The following is a 27,899-nucleotide window of genomic DNA, read 5'->3' as shown; positions in this document are numbered from 1 at the left end:
TTACAATTCTTCTTAGCTCAACTTAAAAATATAATGTTAACACAAATAATAAAAAATAAACAAATTAAAAAATAATATCAAACATAACAACATAGTGAATTATGTAAACATTTATTTGGCATTACTAGGCCTATTATGAGACATTGACTCTTAGATGACAAACAAATAGTTTTCTTAACAAAGTAAACTATATTTTTGATGTTAACAATCATGTTCTGGGACATAAGGAAGTAAAATTAATTATGATTGTATTATCTTAAAATTAAAACTAGTAATAGAAGTAATGTTGAATGCAGTGCATCAAAGTGGACCGTGGTTTTTAAAAATAACCAACAACACTTAATTATTATTTTAAATGGGAGTTTTTCAACTAGAAAAACACCTTACATACGTGTTATTTATTATGCAACGAAGGTTTTATAGTAAAAGGCATCAGACTCCATTCTTAACTCATATTTGGGTTAAAGTACGCACATAGGTGGTGTACCCATCCAAATGATAATGGTAATAATGAAAGTAATGCTACTGCTGGTCAGACAACTCCTTATTAAGTAGTAGTTTGCAAGCAATAAGTTCAATGTGTTTCCAGTAGTGCCATTTGTTGTTGCCCATAAATCTTGATCATTTTCACTTGACATACTAATTATGTCCTGTATTTGTCTAATGTGATGACAAATAGTATATAATCTGTAATCAAAAAATTCCCCCTTCTGAATAGTTAATGATGAGTGAATCCAATAAATTATGTAATCTTCTTTCTATGTTAAGTCATAAATACTTATGTCAATTTTAGAATCACAAAACAAACATAAGCCTTCGACTGAACATTATCCTCCATGTGGCCCTAACTTTACCTGGTAAAATAAAAACATTTTCATTTCATTTCTTATCCTGGAGTCAATGAGTTACGCTAACTTATGACGAGGTAGTACTTATAAAACATGCTATACTACAAACAGTAAAAATTTACTATTTTGAATATTAAATTTACAAATGTATAAAGATGTTGGTTTTTGGTTTCTTAGTACAAATAATTATTAAATAGGAAAAAGTTAAGAAAAATAATCTGTAAAAAATATGATACCGTATAATTATTATGTCATATAACAAAATATGATTATAAATATAAAAATTAAAAATTGCAAACTATTATTAATTATGTAGATGATTATGTATATGTAATTATAATGTATGAACACTCAAGCGTAATAAATAAAATCTTTCATAAAATGTTTTAATCATTAAAATCTCAGCCGTCATTTGTGTAAAAGAGAAAACTCTGCACAAAAATATCCTGGCATTTCACATATTCCTAATTTTAGACATATAAATAGTTCTATAAATAATATATATAACAAATGAAATTAAAGTTTGTCCTTTTCCGTGTTAAAACAAAAATATAACTATAATAATCATTATAAAACAATGATCACATTGATAAGGTGATTTTCTATACATGTGTTCAATATGAGAAAGACACTTCACTTTGAAGTCCTAAAATAGACAAGAACCACTTGCTACCCTGTGGCTAAATCGCATCACTTGATTGTGTAAAACTAATAAATACAAACACCCAAACACTGTACACTCGGTTCTGAACCTTTACAATATTTTTACAGAGAAAACGATTCAAATAAATATACAATGATCACATAATCCTTCAACAGTCCTGATGTGACAAAAATCAGTAAAAATGTCATTAATTCGTAGAGAAATTAAAAAATGGATAACCGTAGTCAACTACGTGTTGGCCGTTGGAGCTGGTGGTCGTCTTTCGTAATCTCTGCTTCGGTAATCTTGGTTACGATCCTTGCTACCATCTCTCCTCCAGTCACCCGCAAAGTTGGATGGGGAGGGACCCGGGTATCTCTCCCCTCGGTTGTAACCACCACCGTTGTTGTCATAGCTCGACCCATACGGGTTACCATATCCGGCATTCATTGTCGGGTGGAATCTGAAATAAAATTGAATCAATCACTCAAATAAAGAGACACTAAACAGTGGTACAAGGTGTTAGAATATTTATACAATTTCAAGTCCCCCAAGTCTATTATTTTAAGTTTCTCCGTCAATTTTTGTATGTCCTTTTATGTCTTATAAAATATATTTATCTAAGCATGATATGTCCCTAACCAAAAAAAGCAAAAAAATCTGTGTCCACCTCTTCTATACTAATGTTAAAAGAAGCAAAACAGGTGTTGTATACAATTCCTATTAACTCAATAATGTCATCAACTTCCACCCAACCTAGACATAGTTTAAGGTGAGCCTCTCCCACCAGCTAAGCCACACATTATTAACCTCTTGGAGTCCACGCTCGCATATATGCGAGCAGACGACTGTCGCGCCAGCGGTCCACGCCCGCACATATGCGAGCTGACGTCAACTTGTTATTTTCGTGCTCTTTTTTGCTGTCAGCTGTTACACTAATACGTTGTGTTTAGTATTCATCTGTTCAGGGGAATCCAGGGAATCATGGGATATTTTGTTTTGTTCTATTAGTCTTGCATCACTGCTAGTTCTGAATCGTTTTCGTTCCGCTCCCAGCTGTCACTAGTGTTACTCAATAATACGTACGCGAGTTGTTTGTTTTTGTTTGTGTTTTGGTAAACATTGTGTAATGGATTCGCGATCTAACAAACTTCGGGACAACGAAATATCAGAATATTTGTCTCGAGATGATTTTAGTGATTTATCGGACGGTGAAAGTGACAGTGAAGAGGGGTTTATTTATTCTCATCAACGATCTACGGCGACAAGTGTTCCTGGACCTGCAGGAGATGCATCGAGTTCAACTAACCTCTACGACGATTCCATTCCTGGCCCGAGTTGTTTTGACCCAAATGATGTAAGTAACAATGATTATGATTTAGGCCTACCTGAGGACAACTACATGCTTAGTACCATAGAGAATATTTTTGAAGAAAATAGTGTTAGGCCTATTTCTGAGAATGAAAATGATGCAAACTTAGGGTTAGTTGTTGATGAAGAAGACCTTGTATATATGGATGTAGATGAAAATGAGAGTGAAACAACAATGCCAGGACTAGTTGCTGACCAAGAAAATTATGAGGCTGAAGATGATGCAATGATAGGCTTAGACTCACTTACTGCTGAGGAACATAGGCATAACACTACAGATAGGCCTGTGACTAATATTAGAGTTAGGCCTAGGCGTAATAATAAACGAACAGGTAGACCTGCTAGGCCTGTGCTTGCAGCTAAAAAAAAGAGAAATAAAGGGAATAAGAAGCCAGAAATAACATTCCCGTGGAAGTCAAACCAGACATTCTCTCCCACATTGTTTGAATTTGACAACACAACATCCGGAATCGATAATGACATACCTAAAGGATCGTCGTATTTAGAAATGTTTTTACAGCTTTTTACCATGGAACTGATAACTCATATTGTATCAGAAACGAATTCTTATTTTACAGATGTAATTACCAAACTCCCAAATTATGCTTCTGTTGACGAGCTAAGTACATGGAAACCGGTTGACGAGGATGAGATTCTCTGCTTCCTCGCCTTGTGTATTCTAATGTCTCAGGTCCGAAAAAATAAAATAAATGATTATTGGTCTACAGATTCACTACTGGAAACAAAGATCTTTGGGCAGGTTATGAGTAGGAATCGTTTCAAAAATATATTGAAAACCCTTCATTTCAACCAATTTTTTGTGCCCAATCCTAAATCAATTGGCAGGATTCACAAAATTCGACCAATTTTATGTACGTTGAACAAAATGTTTGCATCTAATATCAAGCCCTTTGAAAAACTGGCGATAGATGAGACGCTATTTCTCTATAAGGGTAAGTTAGCCTTTAGACAGTACATTCCTTCAAAGCGAGCACGATTTGGAATCAAAATGTTTGTGATCTCAGACTGTCTAACAGGCTATGTTTTGAACATCCTTCCCTATTTAGGATCAGAAACGGAACTTGAGTTTGCAGAATTAAAAGAAAAAGTAGGCATGACGGGGCAAGTGGTGCTAACACTAACAGAACCCTACTTCGATAAGGGGCATAAATTGTTTTTGGATAATTGGTACGTTTCACCGTCACTAGCTCAGGAACTGATGAAGCGCAACACAAACATGTGTGGAACAGTCAATCCCAATCGACAGGGTTTACCAAAAAAACTAGCCCCCTTAGATGTAGGTAAAACAGATGTACATTGTACAGAAAATATGATGTACCTACGTTGGCAAGACAAAAGAGAGGTTAGGATGCTAAGTACGATGCATACCAGCGACATGATTGGCATAGGGAAAAACAACTGGGAAACTGGGGAGGAAATCAAAAAGCCCTTGTCAGTGGTGGACTACAACAAAAACATGGGGGCTATCGATATTGGTGATATGCAACTGTCCTTCAACTGTTCTGCAAGAAAAAGTATCAAGTGGTACAAGAAACTTTTTTTCCACTTCTTGGACGTAACAATCAGAAATTCATATATTCTGCACAATGAAGTCCAAAAAAGAAACAAGAATTTGCAGCTATCAGATTATCGCAGGGAGCTCGTCAGGCAGATTTTAGAACATCACTGTGTGATGAGAACCAATATTCAAGGTGGGCGACCATCAAAAGGCGAGATTCCGCTCCGTCTCACCCAACGACATTTCCTCACACCAATCCCACCAACTGATAAAAAGTTGAAACCTCGTCGCTACTGCCATGTTTGTTCAAACACTAAGCTTAGGCCCCAGAAAAGGAAGGACACACCGTACATGTGTACTGAATGCGGCGTTCCTCTTTGTGTGTACCCTTGCATGAAGGACTACCACACACTCCAACAATTTTAGAAAGTAAGTTGAATGTCTCTTTCTTGGGTTTTATTTATTTTACATATGATTTTGTAGTAGGCTTGGTACAAATTAGGCTTCAGCCTAACATAATTTTATATCAAAGCTGCTGTTCCCACCTTGACATTGCAAACATATAGCCTACTATATATATATATATATATATATATATATATATATATATTATATATATATGTGTGTTTATGTGCTTTACACGATTTATAAGTTAAATTATAACATTAGATTACAAAATGTAACTTTCTACCTGCTTTTATAAATTTTCAAAATTATTTTTCTAAATTACAATAAATGGCGTGCAAAGTCACATTTTTGCGATTTACGCTTTTTCGTTTTTTTGAACATAGCTCGTGTAAAATATAGTATTCTTTAGTTGTTGTATATATTTCTATGTAAGGAATTAAATTGTCTAACAGATGTATATAATAGATTTTTAATATCAAATAATTTGTACTTTTACAGAACCATTACTTTTGAAATTTATGTTCGATTTTTTTGTTTTTTTTTTGTTTTTTAAAAAAAAGGTTGTTACTTTAAGTAGGTTGACTTACAGAATCTACGGGGTTGTTTGAGAGTTGCAGTAGAGTGGGGTATTTGATAGACAGGGTCCTGTTGGCCCAAGTCCTTTGGTTTTAAGTGTAGTAAAGGTAGTGAGGTTTTCATTTGTTCTAAGCTATTAACATGCTTGCTTCACACCATTGTATACACCTAACATGACTCACCTGCCCTTATCATGGGGTCGGCCTCTGTTCCTATCCCTGTCCCTGTTGTAGCTACCCCCGGCTCCTGCGGGTCCCTGCATCCGTGGGTAAGGTTCAAATCTCTCTCTGTCTCTCTTGTCATACCTGTGCAACAAAACAATAAGTGGTCTGAGACTAAAGAAATAGCTGGTCTTAGATCTTCCTTTCGAGTTTACCAACCTAGTGTGTTGATGTCAAAATACTGGTATTTACGTATTAACTTTTTAGCTCCGAAGACCATTTAATCAGACACAATTTTACCAGATTCAAACATTTTTTTAAAACTATCCATCTGAACCAAACTCGAAAAATGCAGGTGTCGGCAGGCTAAGCATTTTTACTTCAGGTCAGGTCAAACATTTTTGCTTTCAAGTTTTTTTTTATTTATTTTTTAAAAATTACTAATTGAAACGATACATTCAGTTTTTACATAATATCAACCAAAAAATTGCGTAATACAGTAACCGGACTACACTCGGCAGAAATGGCATATCTTTAACCGGACAATTTTTATCAGCACATCGGTTTAACCGGAGTAGATCGGCAGGAAGTGGGCGGTACTGAAAAAACTATTCTCGTGAGGAAAGATTTGAGACCAGTAATCACGTGTCTAAATACAATGCTCACCTAAATTTAAGTCAAATACTGTATACAGTATGCATTTAAACGGTCCGTTTTAACGAGTTTTTAGGGACGTCGGTTTAACCAGAAAAGCAGTTATCCGGACTGGCCTCGGTCCCGAGGAGTACAAGAGAGAGTCTACTGTAGTTGTTTTTGTTTTAACCGTTTACATCATGTGATTTTCAAGATCACCCCCCCCCCCCCCCCCCCATATATCGTGGTGAAATGATGAACATCTTCTGCGGTATCGGAAAAATCTTGAACGTCTTTCGCGGTCACGGTACCATCGTCTCCCACAATCAGTGACAAAATCATCGCAAACATAAAAGCTTGGCTTGGCTGAACCTAACATGAGTTTGGCCCAAAAATGATTTCTAACCCGAACCAATCAATCTGGCCAAATGTTGGCCCAACCTGAAAATATTAGGGTCTCGCAGACCCCTAAAAATTGAGAAAGCTAAACATGACATGTGCTGCTAATTAGGAGTAAAGTTTGGAACAACTATGCTAAGGTTTTTGTTATGCCAGTGTTGTTAATGTATCATACAGTTATCGTATAGTTAATTTTATGATAGTGTTGTTAATTACTGATACATTTAGGTAACCACATGAGCCCATTGTATACAATGACCAAGCGGTATAAAAGCACTGAGCTTCTTTATAATGAGTGAATTTAAGGGCAATATTTATGCTAACAAGTTAATTTTTTATTATAATTTGTAGATCAGCATTGTTGTTGTTATCAAGGTTAATTCAACATTATGTGTTAGGGTTTTTTCAAGGGGATTTTAAAAGTGCACTTTTAATTGATGTTGTTGTGTTAACAACATTTTGCCTGAACCAAACCACCTGATGGATTTTTGTTGATGGTCCTGTAAACGAGGTTCTTCTGTATTCCTACACTTAAGTATTGTAACTCACCGGCTGTTCCATCTATCTCCAGCTCCATCGGGTCGAGTGTGAGGACTGTTGACTCCAGCTCCACTACCTCTGTTGTCCCCGCCAGATCTGAAGCTCCCTGTCCCCCGTTGCATGCTGGGAGGTGTTCCTCCGCTATCCACCTTTGCCCGCTTACCCTCCTTCTCTTTCTCCCCTGACTTACGATCTTCTTTTTCTGAATTCCTGCAAGGAAAAACATATTTATTATTCCGCATATAAATGTTTTTTGTTTTTTTTATTACGATACAGCCACTATTCAGTAAATTGACAGGAAAGCAGGCTTACCTTTAAATAAGTCCATAGACACATAAAATATACAACACAAAAGTAAAAATTGTTGTGGTAACCACTCAAAAAAAGAGAAAAAAATTCAGGCAATATTCATATTATATATTCATTAATATTCATTTGCAGGATCCACACTCAAACTTGAAAATGAAAGTCACGGTTTTATACAGTCATACATGCTTATTTTCATAGTTGACAAAACACACAGCTCATTCAAGGTACAGTAACAACGTTCACACCAGGTTCCTGGTTCCCGTTTCAGGTTTCTGGTTTGTGTATGTTTTCAAGGTTAAAGTGCATAAGGTGGGTACCCTTAAATTATACATTTTATTGAAAATAATTACTCTATTTATAACACAGCACGCCCAAAAAATTAAGTCAATATCGTTTGTAATAGAATTAGTTAAACAAACCCTTCATAACAATCCAAAAGTTTAGTTGGTTTTGTTTAAGGAAAGGCTCTAGGCCAGGATTTTAAATTGTAGAAAAAGGAGGATAGCAGCTAGCTTACCTTGAAAGTGTGGGTAGGCCATAGAACAAGTAGAAAAACACAATGCACACAATATTTCGTCCCCTAAGGGACTTTATCAAGTGTAGAGAAAGAGTTACAAAATGGTCCTGTCTGTGGGGACGAAATATTGTGTGCATTGTGTTTTTCTACTTGTTCTATGGCCTACCCACACTTTCAATGTAAGCTAGCTGCTATCCTCCTTTTTCTACAATTCAAAAGTTTAGTTGACTTTGACTGCCTTGTGACACATGAAGAGATTTAAACTGTACCTGACCTTTTGACCAGTTGTGCACGATTTTCTTATCATATACATTCTGCATGTAACTCAAACCACTTTTTTGTCCTTTATAAAAATTGCCACTACTAACCTTGGAATGGATGGAAGAGAAGACTTTTTACTGGATGAATTTTCATTGTTCGACTTTCCATCTTCTGATTTCTTTTTATGATGTTTCTCCGTGTCTTTTTCTGACGACTTCTAAAAGAAAATACAAACAAATCAGTCAACGAAGAAAGACAGGGTGTCCACTAGGCCAGAAAAAATTCATGAGTAATTCCAGATAGTTCAGGTCGTGCTTTTCATACCAAACTTTCCAACGCGTTTTTGTGCCAACTCCCGCAATGCTGTTTTAGCGCCAACACAGTTATTTTAGTTATCGAAAAAAGCATTCTCTGTTAAAGGAATCCAATTTATGATTACTTTAATATTGCCTGACACAAGTATGCAATTTTTAAATATTACTTTGATTCAATAATCAGAAAATTAAAAACTAGATCTTATACCTTCAATTTATCAATAGCTTATAAAAAAAATAGTGATATGTCGATACCAAAATTTATCAAATCTCTGTAACGATACCATAAAATTTATTCTCAAAATCGATAATTTTAATTTTACCAAATTTTCTGTAAAGCCGCATCTACACGGAGGCCGGTAGAGCATGCAGGTTACTTGACTCTGATGTATTTCAAGTTACCAGAGGCACATAACTTACTCATCTACTAGCCTCGATGACATTGACGTTTCCGTGACCGTGACATTTTGTGGTTTGAAAATGTACAACAATGTAAATTCAGAAATAGTTTCATGGAATGATTCATTAATTACTTGAAATTCCACTCACCTTTTCATCTGAATCTTTCTCCGGTTTCACCTTCTTGATTGCATGCTTGTATAACTTGTACAGCTTTTTGGCATCGTACTCTGTGAACTTCGATACAAAGTCCCACAAGTGGCTGTAAAAGTTGAAAATAAAACATTATAAAGTTGTTTTTTTTTTTTTTTTTTAAGGTTGACGGCCTCTTTTAACCTTGCATTTGCCTGTCCACATAGACTAACTGCCCATGCGTGGAACGTATCCAGCAAAGCAAGGGGTGAGCTGGTACAGTACTAAGGTGAACTATACTGATAAAATGTTTGCGGCAGTGACCAGGATCCGAACCCACGACATCGCTGCCTTGGGCCCGAAGTCTGTGACGCTACCGACTGAGCCGCCGACTCACCAACATGTTGTTAGATCTCAGGAAAGAACGACATAGCTGCTAAACAAACTAGCTAACAGGAGAAAGAATTTTTTTAGAAGACGGCAGATAAAGTTTTTCTTTCTTTGTACCCAAAAATTAAAATGGACTCCATAAGATCCAAAAATGGATACATCCAGCACAATTTTTTTATAAGGTACTTAACAAAATTGATTAACTAAATAAGTTGAAAATAGTTATTTTAACAATGTTATGCATTCAAGAAATGGCAATTTAACACAGAAGCCGAATTCCTGAAAAAAACAGCACCAGTGGATCTTCCCCTCAACCCTACAATGTTGTAAATAGTTTTAAGTTAACCATCAAAAATTTGTTGACGCATTACTATTCTCTATGAATTATGTAAATAAAGAAATATTGTCTATTGTCTATTGTCTATTTTACTATGCATTCCCATCTTATGTTTAGGTTGTAGCCAAAACATTTTAAACTAAAATGGACAAAGTTGAATGAGCCACCGACATTTAACGCTGATGTAAAATGTCGATTCCTCTAACATACACCAATTTTTCCACCAAATCAAACACTGGGAGGACCCCTAGTATCCAGAAGCAAAAGAGACTTACCTTCTCCACTCCTTGATCTGGTCGGGGTCCTTGTACTGTGTTAGACACTTGTTGATCTGATCACCTATCATGACCAGATGTTTTCTCGTCGTCTGCAGCTGCTCTTGCTCACTCAGTGTCTGGTCAGGGTTGTCCAGAGCCTTCAGTGCCTTTTTGACTGGCCTCATCATCTCCTTACACTGTCACAATAACAAGACTATCAATACTAATGTTGTTTGTAAACATTTCTAGTTAGCCCACATATGTCTGGGCCAAGTACTTCAAGTACTCACATTCACATATTATGTGTAATTTTACCCAAGGTCTACCAGAGGTCTCTGGTGTAATTTTAAGCGAGATCGATTCTGGACCCAGATGCTATTCGAGTTAGTGATACTGGACCTAGATACTATTGAAATTATGATACTCAACCCAGATGCTATCTGAATTAGCGATACTGGATCCAGATGCTATGTGAATTTATGATTCTGAACCCAGATGCTATTTCAATTAATTATTCTGGACCCAGATGCTATTTGAATTAATGATTCTGAACCCAGATGCTATTTCAATTAATTATTCTGAACCCAGATGCTATTTCAATTAATTATTCTGGACCCAGATGCTATTTGAATTAATGATTCTGAACCCAGATGCTATATCAATTAATTATTCTGGACCCAGATGCTATTTGAATTAATGATTCTACAGCCAGATGCTATTTGACTTAATGATACTGGACCCAGGTGCTATTTGAATAAATTATATAATATCTAATAGTCTAGGTTGACAACAACAAGACTCTGGTTTTGTCCTTGGCCGGCCTCACGCGCATGTACATGATTTGTAAATATAAATGTTTTTGTGTGTGTTTATGTGTATGTGTGAAGTAATTTTGACGACGGCTTATGAAAGAAAATATGTTTGACTTTTGAAGACTGAAGAGATTTGAAAATGGGGTTTTAACCCCGAAACTAGTCATCCAAGACAATAGAGGATTGATTGACGACAGGTTAGTAACCTCATTTTATGTCAATAGATCAATCCTGGAGGCAAATTATGTATAAAAATGGAAATCTATTTATTTTCAGACGAAATTCGGTAAAGATTATTGAAAACGACTTGGTCAAGTTTCATTACAGCACTAATAAACTTTTGAGCAACACAATTTTTTAGAACCAACTTTAAAAAAGTAGTTGTTAACCATTCTGAAAACTACTTAAAATAACTCCATCGAAAATCCATTCAAACATTAAATTACCTTATTAAATATTTGTGGCTCCAAGTCGCCCAAGACGTCTAATGCTCTTGGCTCGCTGTTTGCAGTGAAATGCATCGGTCCAGTGTTGTCTTTCTTCTTTTTCTTCTTGGGACCTGTGTCTTTTTTCTTCTTCTCTTTATGTTTCTCCACCTCCGGTTCTTCGGTTTTCGCTTTAGGAGGAGTGACTCTATTCTCCTTGGGCTGGTCCGGAGTGACTGTGCTGCTTGGGGTTGGCGCAGACGGTTTGTCTTCAGCTCCTGAACTGTCATCATCAATGATTTCCTTGGAGACAGGCTTCTTGTTGACTGTGTCCACCTTAACACTTCCTCTGGGTCTTCTCTTCACCTGAAACATACAATTTGTAAATAAGGACGAAATGGATGAACATGCAAGTATACATAGTTTTTGGAGTTACTAGCTCCTTCTCCTGTAATAGAGTCTTTGTCTTTGTTGTTTGTATTGTCACACACAATGCTATCATACAGTTTTGAGATTTGTGACTTAAGTGACCACAAAGTACTGACTTAGTGATTAGGCAGAAATATTTTTCTCCTTCCTTGACTGGAACAACCAACAAGAACAACTCTACTACAGTACTAAGAAGGAGCTTGCAGCTCCAAAAATTCTACGAGTTTATTTGTACATTTCATTAATTTTGGGCAGTAAACTAAGCCTGCTATTTAACCTATCCATCACTCAATCCTTAAAAATCCTGGTCTAAAGGGATCCTTTACAAAATTTGTAAACATTTTGTTAAGTTTTTGAACAGCTACAGTAAAAGCAATTGCAATTAACTATCCAATTGAGTTTAATGGTTTTTGTATCCATGTTGTTTACTGGCACTTTAGTATGAATGACTTAAGTTCCACTGTTATAAAACTTTAAAGGAAAATTTTGGTTTGTAAAAGAGCCAACGAGATTTGTCTACTCACTGGAGGTTTCTTGGTGTCGGAGCCGAGGCCGCTGCGTTTGCGCAGTATCTTGAGCAGGTATTGCGCGCGCATGTCCAGGTGTTTGGCCTGAGGTTTCTTGTCGTCATTGGCCAGTATCTTGTCGCTGATGCCGAGTGAAGGGTCCATCTTGATAGCCTCCCAGCTACCTAGCCCATACTGATAAACTCCCCTCAGTAATGCACTGTCTTCTGCTTCGCCCCACTCTACGTCGTAGTTAGCTGACTTGGTCCTGTCAAAAGAGGAATAACTTTGACTATGGTACTATACATTCAAATCTCATGAAATATGTATCCAGTTTTGAAATAAAAATTTAACAATTTTTTTTCATATGTTTACGTTAGTTACTTAACCTATTTTTCCTACACATTTGTATTGGTTTTAGGCCGAATATGTGAGGCTCTACTAGGAGATTGTGATTTTTACATTTCAGACATAACAAAGTGCAAGAGGTATGATCAGTATTTTACTCACGAGTGTCCCAGCGTCCACTTGGCCCTCTCCTCTGCATCGGCAGGTAAAGCCAGGTCTAGGGGTTCCAGTTCCTTCTCTATACTCAGCAGAGTCTTGGGATTGACTGAGACTCCACCAAACTTGATGCTGGGTCCTCTACCTCGCCTCCTGCCTGTGTTGACAGCTGCAACACAACACAAATAATCACCCACACTGAGGCTACCTTTACTTTCAAAATGTATTGTACAAAAAAATACACATACATTTTTGCCTACTCCCCTGATACTCCCAGAACCTAAATACAAGGGAAAATGTCGTATGAGATAAATATGTATAAATATTAAATATGACAGTCCCTGGCCCAATAAGTATTTTCCAGGCTTTTACTGGTCTTAAATATCTTTCCCCAACCCTAAAAGAGCGCTTCTAAATTTTCCTCGTCCTAAAAGTACTTTTCAGGCCTCGACTAGCCATAAATATGCTTCCCTCATTGTACCTAAACGAGCTTGGCCTACAATGTGCATTCCAATTTTTCTTTCAGTAAAAACTTGAGCTTCCCTGGCTTCATCTTAGTCAAAATGAGTATCCTTTGACTACATTCTCAGACCCAGCAGAGCTTATTAAACATTCTCTGGCACAACTTTTATGTGATTCTGTAATTTATTTAAGTAAAACATATGCATACCACTTTTTAAGTGATCAGTTTTAAGTTATCAAAATGTCCACGCCCTGCCTTAGTATAAGAAATACTTTCCAGTACTCTTCCTTTTCTACCATTCTTTAAGAGCCTTTTAGAAAATCAAACAAGTATCCTAGAAAAGCACGTACCAGACAAGTTGCTGTCTTCGTTCTCGTTCTCCTTCTGCGCCTGTTGTTCCCCAACAGCCGCCAGACATCGTTCCTTCAGCAGGTCGCCGAGCCGACGCAGCTCAGCTAGTGGCTTCTCCTGCAGCTCCGCGTCACAAGCAATCGCCTCTAGCCGCTTCATGGGCGCCGGGAACTTCTTGTAACTCTTCACAAACCTCCGAACCTGCACGAATAGTTAATTTGTTACGGACTCATGTTACGTTATGAATTAGGAAAGGAAACACAGAAACTTAGCTAAGAATAGAGCTACAGTTAAAGTTAACACTAAATTAACACGTTGGATGCAATGCTCTATCAGAGTGACACGAGTTGATTTAATCATGGGTACCATTATCTCCATCAAGTATGCTTCGAAAGGTTATGATTTTTCACCAATATTTTAATATCTTTGTCGATTATCTGCATTTAAATGTTGTACCATAGAAATAAATAGCTTGAAATAGTATTTTACTGCCCTGATAGCATTTTCAACACAAGGATTGAGTTGGGGAGAGATAATCAGAGAAGGCTGATATCTTAACAAATATCTTTGCATTTTACATTGCAATTTGTCCAAACAACAACGAAAACAGTAAAATTGTACCTCAGGCTCAGAAAATCCTTTGATCATCTCTTTATTTCTCTGTGGAGGTCTTCCTCTCTTTCTCGGCCGCTCTTCATCACTTCCTTCTTCACTTCCAGATTCTGAGTCAGTTCTCTTCTTTCTTTTCTTCCCTCTACCGCTGCCTTCACCTAAGAAAAAAAAGAGTTTTTTAACCAGGACCAAAACATTAGCAATTGAAAAATGATATATTCTTTGTAAAAACTACAAAGAGAGAGATTTGATTTGATTTAAACAGGAAATAACAAGTTATACATGGAAGTACAAGCAAAACAGTCCAAACAAGGAACAATAAGAAATCAGGGAACCATGAAAAATCTATAACTCATAAAATGAATGGGAACATATTTTCAAAGTTATAGAAGGGCAAGGAATAGTTTATTCTGTCTGTAAGGATGGGGAACACCATATCATGCTCTGAAGGTAGACCTTATGGTAAATAAATGTTTGAAGCCTTCTTAAATATCTACTAGCCTTAACTCAACAATTAGTTGTGACAGCCTCAGAATGGAAATACTTCATGAAACCTACCAAAAGCTAATATGAATACTTGGAAACATGGTTATTTGTACATCCTAGTACGGTTGTTAATTCAAATTACTGATATTAACTCGTCATGTAATTACCATCACTCTCGGACTGATTAATTTGCTGCAGTGTCTTGCGACTTCTGGGAGGTAAGTACAAGTCTTCCATTTCTTTGGCCTTCTCTTCTTCTTCCACCTTTGCCCGGTAGTTTTCTGGAATGATCTCGTCCTGAAAACACCAATCAACAATGTAGTACAATAAATTGAGTTTAGACCCTGGAATTGTATACAAAGTTTAAATAATTTAATTTTGGGGAAATAGCACTTTTCAGGGCATATTTAGCTAATTACAATTACTAATCTTGATTCTTTAATGAACTTTTAATAAAACTGAGTCAAAGATATGGTGTGCAGAGTGGTTTAAGGATAGTAGAATATTTTTACAGTTTTCAAGTTCTTAAACCTCTGTTGGTCGCAATGTATCATTTTGATACAAGCAACAACCTTTTCGGCCACCATTTTTTTTGGGTTACGGAATCCTAAAAATACTCTGCAAAAAGATTCATCAAAATCAAACCAATCCCAACCAAAATTGCTAATTCTCTTCTGCCCAAAGTTCATAAATGTTATCTCCAGTGTAGCCTCTCATGTTATCTCGTCATGAGAGAGTGTTCAAGAGATGGTAATGTAGGAGGACCGTATCAGTAGTCTGCTAACTCATAGCAGCCCACCTTCTTGTCCTCCAAAACGAAATAAACTTCATACAAACACATAGGTCGTCCAAAAAGTAACTGGCGTTTTAATGTAGCGCAGTAGTCATCTGACAACAAAGTGTTTCTACACAAAGTAGGCCTCTTCAATCGACTCTTAAAGAGTTTTATGTTTCGCGACCTTGTACTGTGTATTTTTTAGCTCCTTAACTCTTAATTTACTCAGGTAAAGAAACTTAGCCCCTTAAAAAAATACTTCTTGTAGGTTTTAGTTGCTTTGACCATTTTCAATATTTTAAATTGTCTGCTACACTCTAGACAGCTGTTGACTCACCCAGTCCCTTGTCTCTTCCTCCTGCTCCTGCTCACTCTGGGTGTCTTTGTCCTCCTCGAAGGCAGCGAAGGACGCGACCTTGAAGGCAGACAGCAGCTCATCCCCTGCAGTAGCTGGTGCGTCCTCGGCGGTTTCTGCCCGACGCAGAATCTCGTCAATGTCACACTGCGCGGACAGAAAACACAAGTGAGCAATGGTAAATGTTACATTTGCTTTTTCCTTTAACATTTATCAAAATTATTATTATTATTTATTATTAAGCTTTGAATTTAAATTAAAACTGAATCGTCATTGTAAGCAACTCGTCTACCCAAAGGAAAATATTTTTAAATGGTTGTAAGTCAAATTATAATAAAGTTAAAAACACATCATAAATTGATGGTACACTCAATTTATAAAAATGGAGACCTCTTAGACTTCTAATCTTATCTCGCATGGGTAGAATGTGGTCCCAATACTCCACATCTAGTGCTAGATTACTGCACCAACTGTCCATGTCAAGGCACCTGATGGGAACTAAAATAATGAAGCGTATGTAATAAAACTTGTTTAGGGAAGGTAAATAAATATATGTCTAATAACACTCTACATACGAAAATTAGAATATTTCACTGTCACAGACAACAGTTTCTTTTAGCTTTTTTAAACTTTTATTTTCTTCAAACCATCTTGCTTTTATTCAATTTTACATTGAGTAAATTAACTCTTAAAAATCCACACTTTCCAAAGGCGCCCAAACATTTCTCGTTTGAAAATGTTATCAGTGACAATAAAAAAACTAATTTGTGTGTAGCCTATAGTTTTTCTTGGCCCAGAGTCATTCAATTCCCATTTACATAAACCTGCTAGCCCCACAAAAATCTCTAATAAATTTAAAGTTGTCTATAACTCGTCTATCTATAGTTTCACTCACTGTTGGCTCTTCGTCAGCATTCTCTTCGTCTTTAAACAGTTCCTCAGCTCCAAACTTGAGTATAGCAGTCAACTCTTCCTTGTTGAAAGGTGTAGAGTTCGAGCCAGACTTCTTGTCTAGTACAGTCCGTCCTGTGGTGTCCATTCGCTGGATCACCAAGTGGTCCAAGACCATCTTCTTCTTTGCTCTTTCTACAATGTCCTCTTCTACGCTGGACTTGGTTACCAACCGGTAGATGTTCACCTGAACATAATGTATGAGTCGGTTAAAAGTTTGCAGTTAACATATCATAGTAAAGTGTTATGTTAATGTGTCTAGTACAGTTGTCTAGTACAGTCCGGACTCAAACTATCTGTCCAGACTTATCCGAAATAAGTCATCAGGAGGGGCTTTCTAACAGCAGATATCAACACGATTACAATTGTTTGTTTATTTCTGGCCTCATTATCAACAAATAAGACACAGGACTGGTTTTGAGGTGTTCAGATTACAGTAGACTCCCTCTTATCCGGACTCCTCGGTACCGAAGCCAGTCCGGATAACGGTTTTCCGGTTAAACCGACGTCCCCAAAAAACTTGTTAAATGGACCGTTTAAATGCATACTGTATACAGTATTTGACTTCAATTTAGGAGAGCATTGTATTTAGACACGTGATCACTGGTCACAAATCTTTCCCACAAGAACAGCCGTTTCAGTACCGCCCACTTCCTGCCGATCTAGTCCGGTTAAACCAATATGCTGATAAAAATTGTCCGGTTAAAGAGATTTCCGCCCAGTGCTATCCGGTTTAACCGGTAGTCCGGTTAAAAGGTGTCCGGATAAGAGAGAGTCTACTGTAGAAGGTATTGACTGTAGTAATAGAAAACATATTTTATGTCTGTATAGCACCGACATGTATAATGATTATCACAAAGTTACAGTAGACTCCCTCTCATACGGACTCCTCAGGACCGAGGCCAGTCCAGATAACAGTTTTTCCGGTTAAACCGACGTCCCCAAAAACTTGTTAAAATGGAGTGTTTAAATGCATACTGTATACATTATTTGACTTAAATTTGTATTTAGCAGTATTTATTTAGAGAGCATTGTATGTAGACGTTAATTTATACACATGATCACTAGTATCAAATCTTTCCCACAAGAACAGTCGTTTCGTCGTATAATAGCCTACCTGATTCTTCTGTCCTATCCTATGAGCCCGAGCCTGCGCTTGCAGATCATTCTGAGGGTTCCAGTCCGAGTCGAAGATGACCACCGTGTCCGCTGTTGCCAGATTGATACCCAAACCTCCCGCTCGGGTAGACAAGAGGAAGCAGAAGTCTGCAGAGTTCTCAGCGTTGAAGTGGTCTAGCGCTTGCTTCCGCAACTCTCCCTTAATACCGCCGTCTAGTCGCTGGAAGGGGAAGTGCCGCAGTTGTAAATATTCTGCCAGGATGTCCAGCATGCGCACCATCTGAGAGAATATCAACACTCTGTGTCCTGTCTCCTTGAGCCTCACCAGTAGCTTGTCTAACAGCACTAGTTTGCCTGACCCCTTCAGCAGCATCTGCCAACATAATGTCAAAGTTTGAAAAAAACACTTCTTTGAGGCAGCAAGACCTTGGTTGTGTATTTTAAGCTGAATATGAATACAGGGTGAGTGTAGAATGGATTGAGATGATTTGTACAGCTTTGTTATCAGCTGCCTCATGCGTCAGGATCATGAAAAGGCCCATTGATCAAGGATAGCTGAGTCCAGTTTTGAACTATCAAAAAGCTTCCAATTTTTCTCAGGATCGAACCAATGAACTTTTGATTACCAGGTGAGCACTATAACCACTCAGCTATCCAAATAATTAATGGTTCAAGGAATTGTATATGAGATAGTGAAGAATACACACTTACTTACCTAAGTAAAAAATTCATAGTTGAGGATTACTGTATAGTATTCAGCATGATATGATGAGCTTAAAAAAAAGATAATTAGGGATGGACGAGATTGGATTTTTAGTTCGAGACGAGACGAGACGAGATTTTTTATTTCTCATAAAATTTCGAGACGAGATCGAGACGGGATTTTCCTTCTCATACACAACGGGAAATGCACGTTCAAAATTTTTACCTGATTTTGTAACATTGTTAGATGACTGTTTAAATACAAAAATAATGATAATAGGCAAGAATATTTACAATCTTTTATTAAAAAACATCAGCATAACATTTTTTTATTAATCACGCCTAACTTATTAAAAATGCCTACGATTAGGAAACATAGTGATATCAGTTAGGATAGAGTTCAACTTATCCTAAAATAAAATAAATCATAAAATAAAAGCAATATTAATTTTTATAAAATAGTTACTTGTTTTGACTTTTTATAGTAATAAAACATTTCTCACACTGCTTACACTTTACAAAACTTCTCAAATGTTATTAAAGTAATATTATTAAAATAATTAAAGTAATATTTACATTTAAAGAATTAATGAAATAAGAACGACTTCACAAAGGAAACGCAACTACAACACGCTCCTGTATTGCGGGTATTGCATTGACTTTCTGCAGGCATTTTTAATTTTTTTTTTTTTTTTCCCGTCTCGGTAAAAATCTCGGCCAAAAAGAAATCTCGTCTCGTCTAACGAGATTTAAAATTTCCCGAAAATTTCCCGAAATTTCGAGACTTGACCATCCCTAAAGATAATTCAAAACCCTGCTGATCTTAGAAAGTAGCAAAGCTGCCATCTTATTCATTCAACACTCATCCTTTATTCATCTTTAAATTTAAGTATACATGGTGTGTCAGTGTCATCATCAATCTAATCATAAGGGATTAAAAATGTTCTCTACACAGTGACAGTAAATGGACGTTGGTAGTTACAAGTAATAAGGTAATCAATATTTCAACATTTTATTGTATACAGTTGTTTACTTATTTTTTCTTTAACATGAAGACCCTCTGTATGATTTGTTGTATTTACTAGTGATTCTGTAGCATATGTACTAAGTTCCCCACCTGGAGTTGATCGTCTGGAGGCAGTCGTCCCTCAAGTTCTACAGGTTTGGTGAGAGAAGAGTGATTGCAGCATTTCTTCAGCTCCATCACAATGTTGATGAAAGTAGCCGGAGACCCTCTGGTTCCTTTGCGCAGAGCGTTGTAGTTTTTCGTTAATATCCACTTGTAATATTGTTTCTGTATCGAGGTCATCTCGACACGAAGAATTTGTTCCACCTGGCACAAAACACACAAGACAAATAAAAAATGCTCTTTATCACAAGCTGATTCTTAGCCTTGTTGTTTATTCCATCCTAAGTAAGGTCTATTCCGGTTCCAGATGACATTTATTTGTCGTTATCAACCGAATGATGCTATCTAATGAAACAATGAGGTAACGATTATATAATAAGACCAGGATTTGGATTTTGGTCGTTCCACAACAAAAAACATAGGCCTAAAGTATACCAATAGTGTATAAATACACAAATAAATTTAAAAAAGCATACTATTAGACAAATATATATTAATTTTTAACAATTATATACAATTGACAAATTGTAAAATTATAAATTACCTTAGCGGGAAGTGATTTCTCCACATCTTTCTTCACCCTCCTCAAGATGAAAGGTTCCAGTTGTTTGTGCAGTTTGGCATAACCCTTTGTGGCAGCATGATCGTGCTCTCTTTCAAACTCCTCCCAGTTGTTGAATCTAAAGGAATCAGAAATGAGCATGTAAAAACCCCCTATAAATTAATAGTGCTGTGATGAAGAAAATGGAGTGCCCAGTCAAATGGCTAGATCGCAGTACTAGTTCTCAAAACTTCATTAAATAACTCTATTTTGACATGTTCTGGCAAATACACAAGAAGATTTATTACATCTATAATTAACTACTTATTATGTTCTCAGTCTGGTGTATTATACACATCTATAGTGTTGTACTACTCCCTTCTGGAGGAGCGAGTACAGCGCTGGACTTCAATCTCCGAGTTCCCAAGTTCAAATCTTTCCAATGACCAATGGCTATGGATGACCTGTGACCCTTAGGCCTAGCTTGAAAATAAGTGTTGAAGGATCCGGGCTAGAGCCAAGAGTCAGTTTTAAAGGTACAATATTCAAAAACCTACTTACTTCTGGGGCATGATGAAGTGCAGCAGTGCCCACAGCTCCTTGAGAGAGTTTTGCAGGGGAGTGCCTGTGATGAGCAGACGATGGTTGGTGTCAAACTCCTTGAGAGTCTTGTACAGCAGAGAGTCATCGTTCTTGAGCCGGTGAGCCTCGTCTACCATCAGCACGGCCCAGCCTAGACTGCCGAGGAAGGCTTTGTCCTTCAGCACAATCTCGTACGTAGTCAGCACCACGTTGAACTTGAGCCGCTTCGATGTGGCAAACATCCACTCGTGATCTCTGATCTGTACAACACAGTTACAATGTTGTTTTCATTGTTATATGATTGAGTTTTGGATATATAGATTTTATTTTACAGAATTTAGGTAGCAAACCTAAGAAAATTAGGGTCCCAGTGTCTAATAGATACACATCAAGATCACAAAACATGACACTGATATATCCTTGTAATATAAGACTTCTTCATAGAGAAGGTTCAAGAGAAATGTCAGTTTGTGGTTTTTGATTCTGAAGTAGACACTCCATCTACATTGTCCTGTGCGCTTAGTATTTCATAATATTCATTTTCTTTGTCCTTTCAGTTTTGATCATTTGCTTGGTCAATAAGTTAGTGTATTCAACAGATGTGAGTACATGATATTAGGGCACAAAAAATTGTTAAGGTAGGTATGTGACTACTTACAATATTACGAGATGAAACATCGCCCAGGTATGTGACTACGTTCAACTCAGGAGCCCAGAGACAAAACTCCCGTTGCCACGACGTCATTGTGGAGAGAGGAACAACAACAAGGAACGGTCCGTAAACCTGGTGTGTGTGGAACAGGTAATACAACGAACAGATTGTCTGGAACAAGAGTGACACAAGTTACTGATGTCCATACTTGGATACGCAAGTTACTTAGAGGAGTACAAAAATATATTTATTTTAAAACTCTGTTCTTAAAAGTCAAAATAGGCGGTTTTTATTTGAATTTTTTGTAGGCTATTCTAGTATTTCAAAGAGGATTTCAGATAGTAGGCTATAAAGGGTCTGCACAAAATAATTTTCTATGTTTTAAGGGTGTATTAAAATTTAAATTTTTGTCATATTACCACATTGAACTCCTGTAGCAGACAAGAGACTCAAAAGAGCTAGCTTAAATCTAGGATAGGGGTGGGAAAAGGCTGAATTACTGATGAAGGAAGGAACACAACATTTGACTCAGATCTGGACGAGCTTGCTTACAGCATGACTTCGATGGAGACCTTAATTTACAGAAAACCATCATGGATATAAATACAAATTAGATCTTAAGACATGGAGAAAATAGTCTCAAATTAAAAGGTAAATTTAAAATGTTTGGGTTTAGAAATGTTTGTACTTCCAGTGAATTAGTGAAAAACTAGAAACATATATTGCAGCTTTATATCATTGTTATTAGCTGTAATCGCTACTCCAAAAACAAAGAGATTATTCAGAATCAATAAAAAGGAAGATATGTATACATTTTTGTACAGAACTGGGAGAGAAGTCCTGACTGACCTGGATGGTTTTTCCAAGCCCCATCTCGTCTGCCAATATAACAGAATTTTCCTTACACCACGAGTGTACCAACCAGTTGAGTCCACTGATCTGGTAGTCTCTCAAGGTCAACACCTGAAACAAGTCTAACTTTAGCAAGAAGGATCATCTGATTGTATGTAGGCTCTAGAGATGTAATATAACTAACCGTTCCATTTATTGGCTAAATTAAACCAGATAAAATGTTTACATCCACTTTAGAATCACCCTTCTTTGTGACAAGTATGTCCCTATATATATCTCAGTGTGGAAGAAAGTCTATATACATTGATCCCTGTAACCTAAAGATAAAATAGAACAGTTACCAATACCAAAACAAATCTTTTGTTGTTTAATGGAAAAAGACTAAAGATTTAAATCTTTTTACAAAAATTACAATTAAGCCCACAACAATTTAAGCTCTAAAATAAGGCCAAAAAGAAAAGACTTGAAAGGTCTTAGGAGTTACAATGGATTAAAAAGACTTTAATATCACATTACATTGAAATATTTGAATACTTGCCTCATTTCCTCCCATGTATTCAGGCTGATCGTTGATTTTCACAAACTTAGGTCTGATTTTCAGAGCTTTTGTCATTTTTGATGGTGTGCGTTTTGAGTCTTCTCTGTCCCGAAATTCTTTGATTTTCTTCGGCCATTTTTTCTCTATGAGAGCTGCATCTTCCCAAGTAGCTTCTGAGTAAGGTAACGACTCCCATTTGATAAAATATTCTGCTTTGTCTTTTGATATGCCTGCATCAATAAAAAAATTTGATGATCTTAAAAAGAATGTTTAGTCAAATAACATGTACAATAATTTAGACATTATACTTTAGTTTTACATGAACACATTTAAAAAATTACACGAGGAAACTGCTGCCTCTTAAAGAAATAGTTCCCCTAACCAAAACAATTGATAGAAATTATTAAGCTGGGAAAAAGTTTAGGTAAAAATATATGTAAGGATGTTCTGCTTCTTATGCCACCACGATTCTTTCCCATTTCCTACCATTCCAACAACAATCTATACAACCAAGGCTCTTGTGTCCTTCATTATAATAAATCAACATCAACAGTTGTTAGTATTTTACCTATGATCCTCTCCACCCTGTTATAGCTAGTCAGCAAGTTCTGCTGCAACTCCAACTGACACTCGTAGTATTCTATATCTTCTGGAGTAGTCCGACTCTTCCAATACTCTATCTCTTCTTCCTTCCTTATGAAATTTTCCAGTTTCTTTATGCCTTTGGCCTGAAAAAATTACAATAATAATTCATCGTGTTCCAACTTACATCCAGGATTTGTATCAAGTAACAAAAATGTTCTGTAGGAAATCATTTAACTATGTTCTCTTTTAAAGTATTGGCTACAGCTAATGCATATAGGTAGTCTATTACCTTCTGATCCTTGAGAGATTGTTCAGATTCCCATGTGTTGTGTATGTGAGACCACCCCTTCCACTTGATGAGGTATTGCAGCTCTGTAGTCTCTAAATCTTCAGGGTCGCAGCCTATGTTTGGATCACCATTCTCTTCCACAGCGTACACTGTTGTGATGTTCCCCACCACTGAAATGGCACATTTCAGTGATTATTAAAATAGAAAATTGATTTTGTATAGACTTTTTATTTACACCAAATATCCTCTAATCCAAAACTAATTGGAACTCTTTTCAGATTATGAAATTGTTTGGATTAGCTGGAATTGATGTAAAATTGCATAAAAATATGATTTTATGTTAGTAAATGGGCATATTATTCCCCTGCTATCACAGCAACACCTTGGATCGTATCCCACAATTTGGGGAATCTGTGATTGTCTTATATGGCCACAGAAATATCAGTGATAATCAACTTTGATTGTGGCAAGACCCACGATCATCTCCCAAGATCTAGTTCTACTTATTACACAATGGCCTTAAATTAAAGAGAACCTACAAAAAGCCAGTTATAAATGGACAATCAGCCATATGTTATTGATAATTTCCCCGAATCATACTAAATGCATGCACAATTTACATATGTTTCTTAGTTGGCTGAACACCCTGGTTTAATATATCAGGTGGTTCTGATGGGACACATTTTAGGATTTGCGGGATTCTGGTCTGTGTTAAAAGGATAGCTACAGTAACTCAAATATATTTTTTGGAATGGTCTTATGCTAAAAATGTTCTATCAATATGACAGCACATCAAAATTATAGAATTTCCATGCGATTATGAAAGATTTTCATTGTTACCTATTACTTTCCTTTCCCTGGCTTATATACAAGATTGGTGGCTCATTACTTGCGTACCTCCTTTCTTGCCCCGTCTCCTGGCCAGGACCCTCTCGATGGTCTCAGCGTTGTCCACTACTGCAGGATCAGGTTCCGTATACTCCACGTCTACAAGGTCATCGGAGTCAGTCTTCTCTTCACTGTCCTCCTTATAGCTAACAGCTGTCGTGGCTGCACCTCTCCTGCCCTTGGACCTACAAAATCCAACAAATAGTCCAGAACTGAGGTTAAGCGAGAGTTGATGACTCAGTCGGTTGAGTCTGCAGTTCAGTAAGTAGCGATGGACTTTATTAGCTTATATTAATAATTATTATGTTTAACACAATATTCCTGCCCTTAGGCTTATTTATAAAATGCCATATGTGTTATATCATTTTATAGCTTAACAGATTTTTTTTATACTGTTTGACAGTTTTTATAAGGACGTATGACAAATATTTCTTAAGCAAGTTGTTTGTGGCGCCTTTGTTATTGATTTTTTCCAAATTTTTTATTTGAGTTGAATTAACATAAACTTATGTATTTTAATGGATTCTTCTTATAAACCATCTATCACCCTGTATACTGACCTTTTAGACTTGTCATCGTCAGATGAGTAGTTGGATTCTTCCGAGGATGAGTATCTCCTCTTGGGTTGACTACGCTTTGGCGGTGACCTTTTGGGAGGAGGCCGCGCCACTCTCCTACTTGGAGGCTTGCTGCGAGGTACATCCTTGTCCGTAGAACTGTCATAGTCTGTCTCTGAATCTGAGTTCCATGTCCTGGGAACATCAACAGTTAGTAATACTAGGTCTCAGGTACTCCAATTGATCAGAGCGAAGTTGTAACTAAATAGATTGTTGTAATTTCCATTTACATTTATAATTATTATCTGTTATGTTTATGACCTGGGGCAGTGGCGTCGTCCTGTAATCCAGCTACTTGGTGGTCACGAATTGTGGATATTTATAGACATGCACTGGATGCAATACTTTTTAGGATTCTGGGATTTCAATGTGCTCCGCTCAACTAGAGGTAATGTTATTGTCAATGTTCGCACTTAGCTATACAATATCATGGTCACCTTGGTGACCGAAACCCGTAGTTCTAACACTAGATGGGCTCGCTATCCATGGTCACCGTCTTCGATGGAAAACTGTATCAAATTCAAAGTGACCAGGGCTGACATTGTTTCACTCAAAGTCCATGATATTGTAAAACTCTTTGTATTGATAAAGTTTTGTGAAATGTTCTAGGCTGTGGTTAAAAATACAACAAGAAAGAGAACAGCAAAAGCAAGACAGAGATTGTTTGAACTAGAGGAAGAATATGAGAAAAGAGAAATTCTTAGAAAAATGAAGTTGATTGTAACAAAGAGAATGAGACCGGAAGTATGACTTGTTTGGATGAAGAGGAGGAAGATGGCAGATAATGGAAGAAGAGGCAATGTGGAGAGATAGGAGAAAATGAAACAGGACAGGCTTCCTGAGCAACAGCTTTATAGATGGCAAATATTGTTCTTACTTGTTAGGAGACTTCTTGTTGGTAGAAGACCTGCGACCGCCACGTCCTCTGTCGCTAGTGTTGGAGTCACTCTCAGCGACCTTGAGACGTTCAGGTTCCTTGCGACTGCGACCCGACCTCCTGATCCCATACACATCTGGGTTCTCATCCCAGGCCTGCTATTAGGCAAAAGATATTGAGTAGGATTTGTTTTATAAATCTAGATCTTGTGTTAGCTCAATCAATTTCTACCAGTTTTCTTAGATAGCAAATGTGAGACTTAAGTAAAAAAGTCAACTTAAAGACCTTTTGTCATAATCAACTGTAGTAGCCTATGCATAGTTGATGTGTTCCTAATATAAAAAACTTCTTTGTGTTCAGAAACCAGGAATTGACCTTAAGTATGTTACAAGAGTATTAAACACTAGCCCTAACTATTTTTTTTTTTATTTTTACTAAAAATACATTGTTACTAAAAAACTATATAACTTACAGTGTATTGCACATTTCCATTGCTAACTTTTATTTTTGGAGGATGACAAAAGTAAAACTGTTATTATTCTGGAACCTAAGCCTTGTTAAAACCTAGCCTTGTTACTATCTAACGTTGAACTTTTGTTAGATAGCATGATAAATTAATAATACTACCACAAAAAGCATCTGAATCCAGAATTTATCTTGCTTGGAATAGAACCGGCAACCTGTATGTTTGAATGCAAGCACTACAACCAAGATGTCTAAAAAACTAGAAAAAGGTATCCCCATTATCCACCCTTTAGAAAAACACTAAGAAACAGTTATCAGTTGAGTATGTTTAAAGAAGAATTGTAAAAAACAGCTAAAAAATTGATTTGAGGAATGTCAGTAGAAAAAGACAACATTTTTCTCTTTAGTCAGATGTTTGTAAGACTAATTAATGTTGACAAAGAGAATTTTACCTTTTCATGTCTCTTGTGTGACTTAGAAGGACTAGAGTTAGTAGTTGTTGATTTGCTGTCCGATTCACTTCCGCTTCCACTCTTAGACGAACCTTCCGAGTCCGAACCAGAGCCAGACTCACTGAATCAATCAAATTTTGTTAACTCCATGGACGAAATAGTAGGGAGGAGGAATCAGATAGGCAATCGTTATGTATTAGCATTGACCTTTGGATAATGAGTAGACGTCTCATTACATATGGACCAGCAGCTGTAGCCTATCTTTTATTTAAATAGAACATACAGTAATAGAATAAGCCACTTATAGAGCGTGCTTCTATCAGAATTACATTTTATCCTTTTTTGTTTTGTATAGTAGGCCTACCTTGTAGAATATGAAGTAAAAGAGGTAATGGTTTACAGTAAGTTGGCTTAGTTTACAAGTTACTGTATTCACTATAAATAAGTAAAATTAACATCATCAAAGGGGTCAGGGGCTTGATTCAACTAAGGTTTATGCAATACTACAACTTCAATTTAAGGGAATGGGATCTCTACTTATATCAAGTCAAAGGCATAATCTTAAGTTTTGTCCAAAAGTTGAGAGGCCATACACAGAAAAGTCCTAAAAGGCCTAAAACTTAATTGACAACATTGTAGATAGCCTGTAAACTTATAGAAATCTACCACTTATAAAACATAAGTAGATTAAAATAATCGGTAGCCTATGGACAGTTTTTAAATGATACTTAAAGGTTAGGCCTAGTTTGGTTACAGGAAGGGCTCTAAGCCAAGATTGTGATTTATAGAATAGCAGCTGGCTTATTGAAGAAAAGTTTCAGGCAGGCACTACGGCAATAGTACATAAGCCTGAGTAATTTAAACTGAGTAATTTAATTTGAGCAATACAATTTGACAAATTGTTTATTTACTCTGCTTGGTTTCAAAG

General features: G+C 36.7%; 1 protein-coding gene across 3 annotated transcripts in view; it reads right to left on the bottom strand.

Moving 5' to 3' along the window:
* Nucleotides 1-1,220: 1,220 nt before the first annotated feature.
* The window catches only part of LOC128996226 (chromodomain-helicase-DNA-binding protein 1), a 43,134-nt gene continuing 16,455 nt past the window's right edge, over nucleotides 1,221-27,899 (bottom strand). Inside the window, exons 3-29 of one of the 3 annotated variants that reach the window (XM_054421377.1) lie at nucleotides 26,972-27,092; nucleotides 26,055-26,212; nucleotides 25,121-25,312; nucleotides 24,570-24,745; nucleotides 23,673-23,842; nucleotides 23,367-23,526; nucleotides 22,799-23,028; nucleotides 22,258-22,371; nucleotides 21,415-21,579; nucleotides 20,736-21,016; nucleotides 20,178-20,313; nucleotides 19,622-19,837; nucleotides 17,801-18,175; nucleotides 16,628-16,870; nucleotides 15,715-15,879; nucleotides 14,770-14,899; nucleotides 14,126-14,274; nucleotides 13,504-13,705; nucleotides 12,697-12,859; nucleotides 12,205-12,454; nucleotides 11,273-11,617; nucleotides 10,033-10,211; nucleotides 9,049-9,160; nucleotides 8,293-8,402; nucleotides 7,108-7,308; nucleotides 5,548-5,670; nucleotides 1,221-1,954 (exon numbers count right to left, since the gene is read on the bottom strand). In XM_054421377.1, the coding sequence (XP_054277352.1) occupies nucleotides 1,741-1,954; nucleotides 5,548-5,670; nucleotides 7,108-7,308; nucleotides 8,293-8,402; nucleotides 9,049-9,160; nucleotides 10,033-10,211; nucleotides 11,273-11,617; nucleotides 12,205-12,454; nucleotides 12,697-12,859; nucleotides 13,504-13,705; nucleotides 14,126-14,274; nucleotides 14,770-14,899; nucleotides 15,715-15,879; nucleotides 16,628-16,870; nucleotides 17,801-18,175; nucleotides 19,622-19,837; nucleotides 20,178-20,313; nucleotides 20,736-21,016; nucleotides 21,415-21,579; nucleotides 22,258-22,371; nucleotides 22,799-23,028; nucleotides 23,367-23,526; nucleotides 23,673-23,842; nucleotides 24,570-24,745; nucleotides 25,121-25,312; nucleotides 26,055-26,212; nucleotides 26,972-27,092 (5,080 nt within the window). In that variant the 3' untranslated portion in view covers nucleotides 1,221-1,740. The remainder of the gene's footprint in view (nucleotides 1,955-5,547; nucleotides 5,671-7,107; nucleotides 7,309-8,292; nucleotides 8,403-9,048; nucleotides 9,161-10,032; nucleotides 10,212-11,272; nucleotides 11,618-12,204; nucleotides 12,455-12,696; nucleotides 12,860-13,503; nucleotides 13,706-14,125; nucleotides 14,275-14,769; nucleotides 14,900-15,714; nucleotides 15,880-16,627; nucleotides 16,871-17,800; nucleotides 18,176-19,621; nucleotides 19,838-20,177; nucleotides 20,314-20,735; nucleotides 21,017-21,414; nucleotides 21,580-22,257; nucleotides 22,372-22,798; nucleotides 23,029-23,366; nucleotides 23,527-23,672; nucleotides 23,843-24,569; nucleotides 24,746-25,120; nucleotides 25,313-26,054; nucleotides 26,213-26,971; nucleotides 27,093-27,899) is intronic. The other 2 variants (XM_054421378.1, XM_054421379.1) reach the window with 2 other exon arrangements.

This window comes from Macrosteles quadrilineatus, unplaced genomic scaffold (assembly GCF_028750875.1).
Source record: "Macrosteles quadrilineatus isolate MER2022 unplaced genomic scaffold, UCM_ALF_1.0 Scaffold_6__1_contigs__length_79288215, whole genome shotgun sequence".
Classification (NCBI taxonomy): Eukaryota; Metazoa; Arthropoda; class Insecta; order Hemiptera; family Cicadellidae; genus Macrosteles; species Macrosteles quadrilineatus.
The sequence above is the reverse complement of the archived record's forward strand: the minus strand, read 5'-3'. Positions and strand labels throughout refer to the sequence as shown.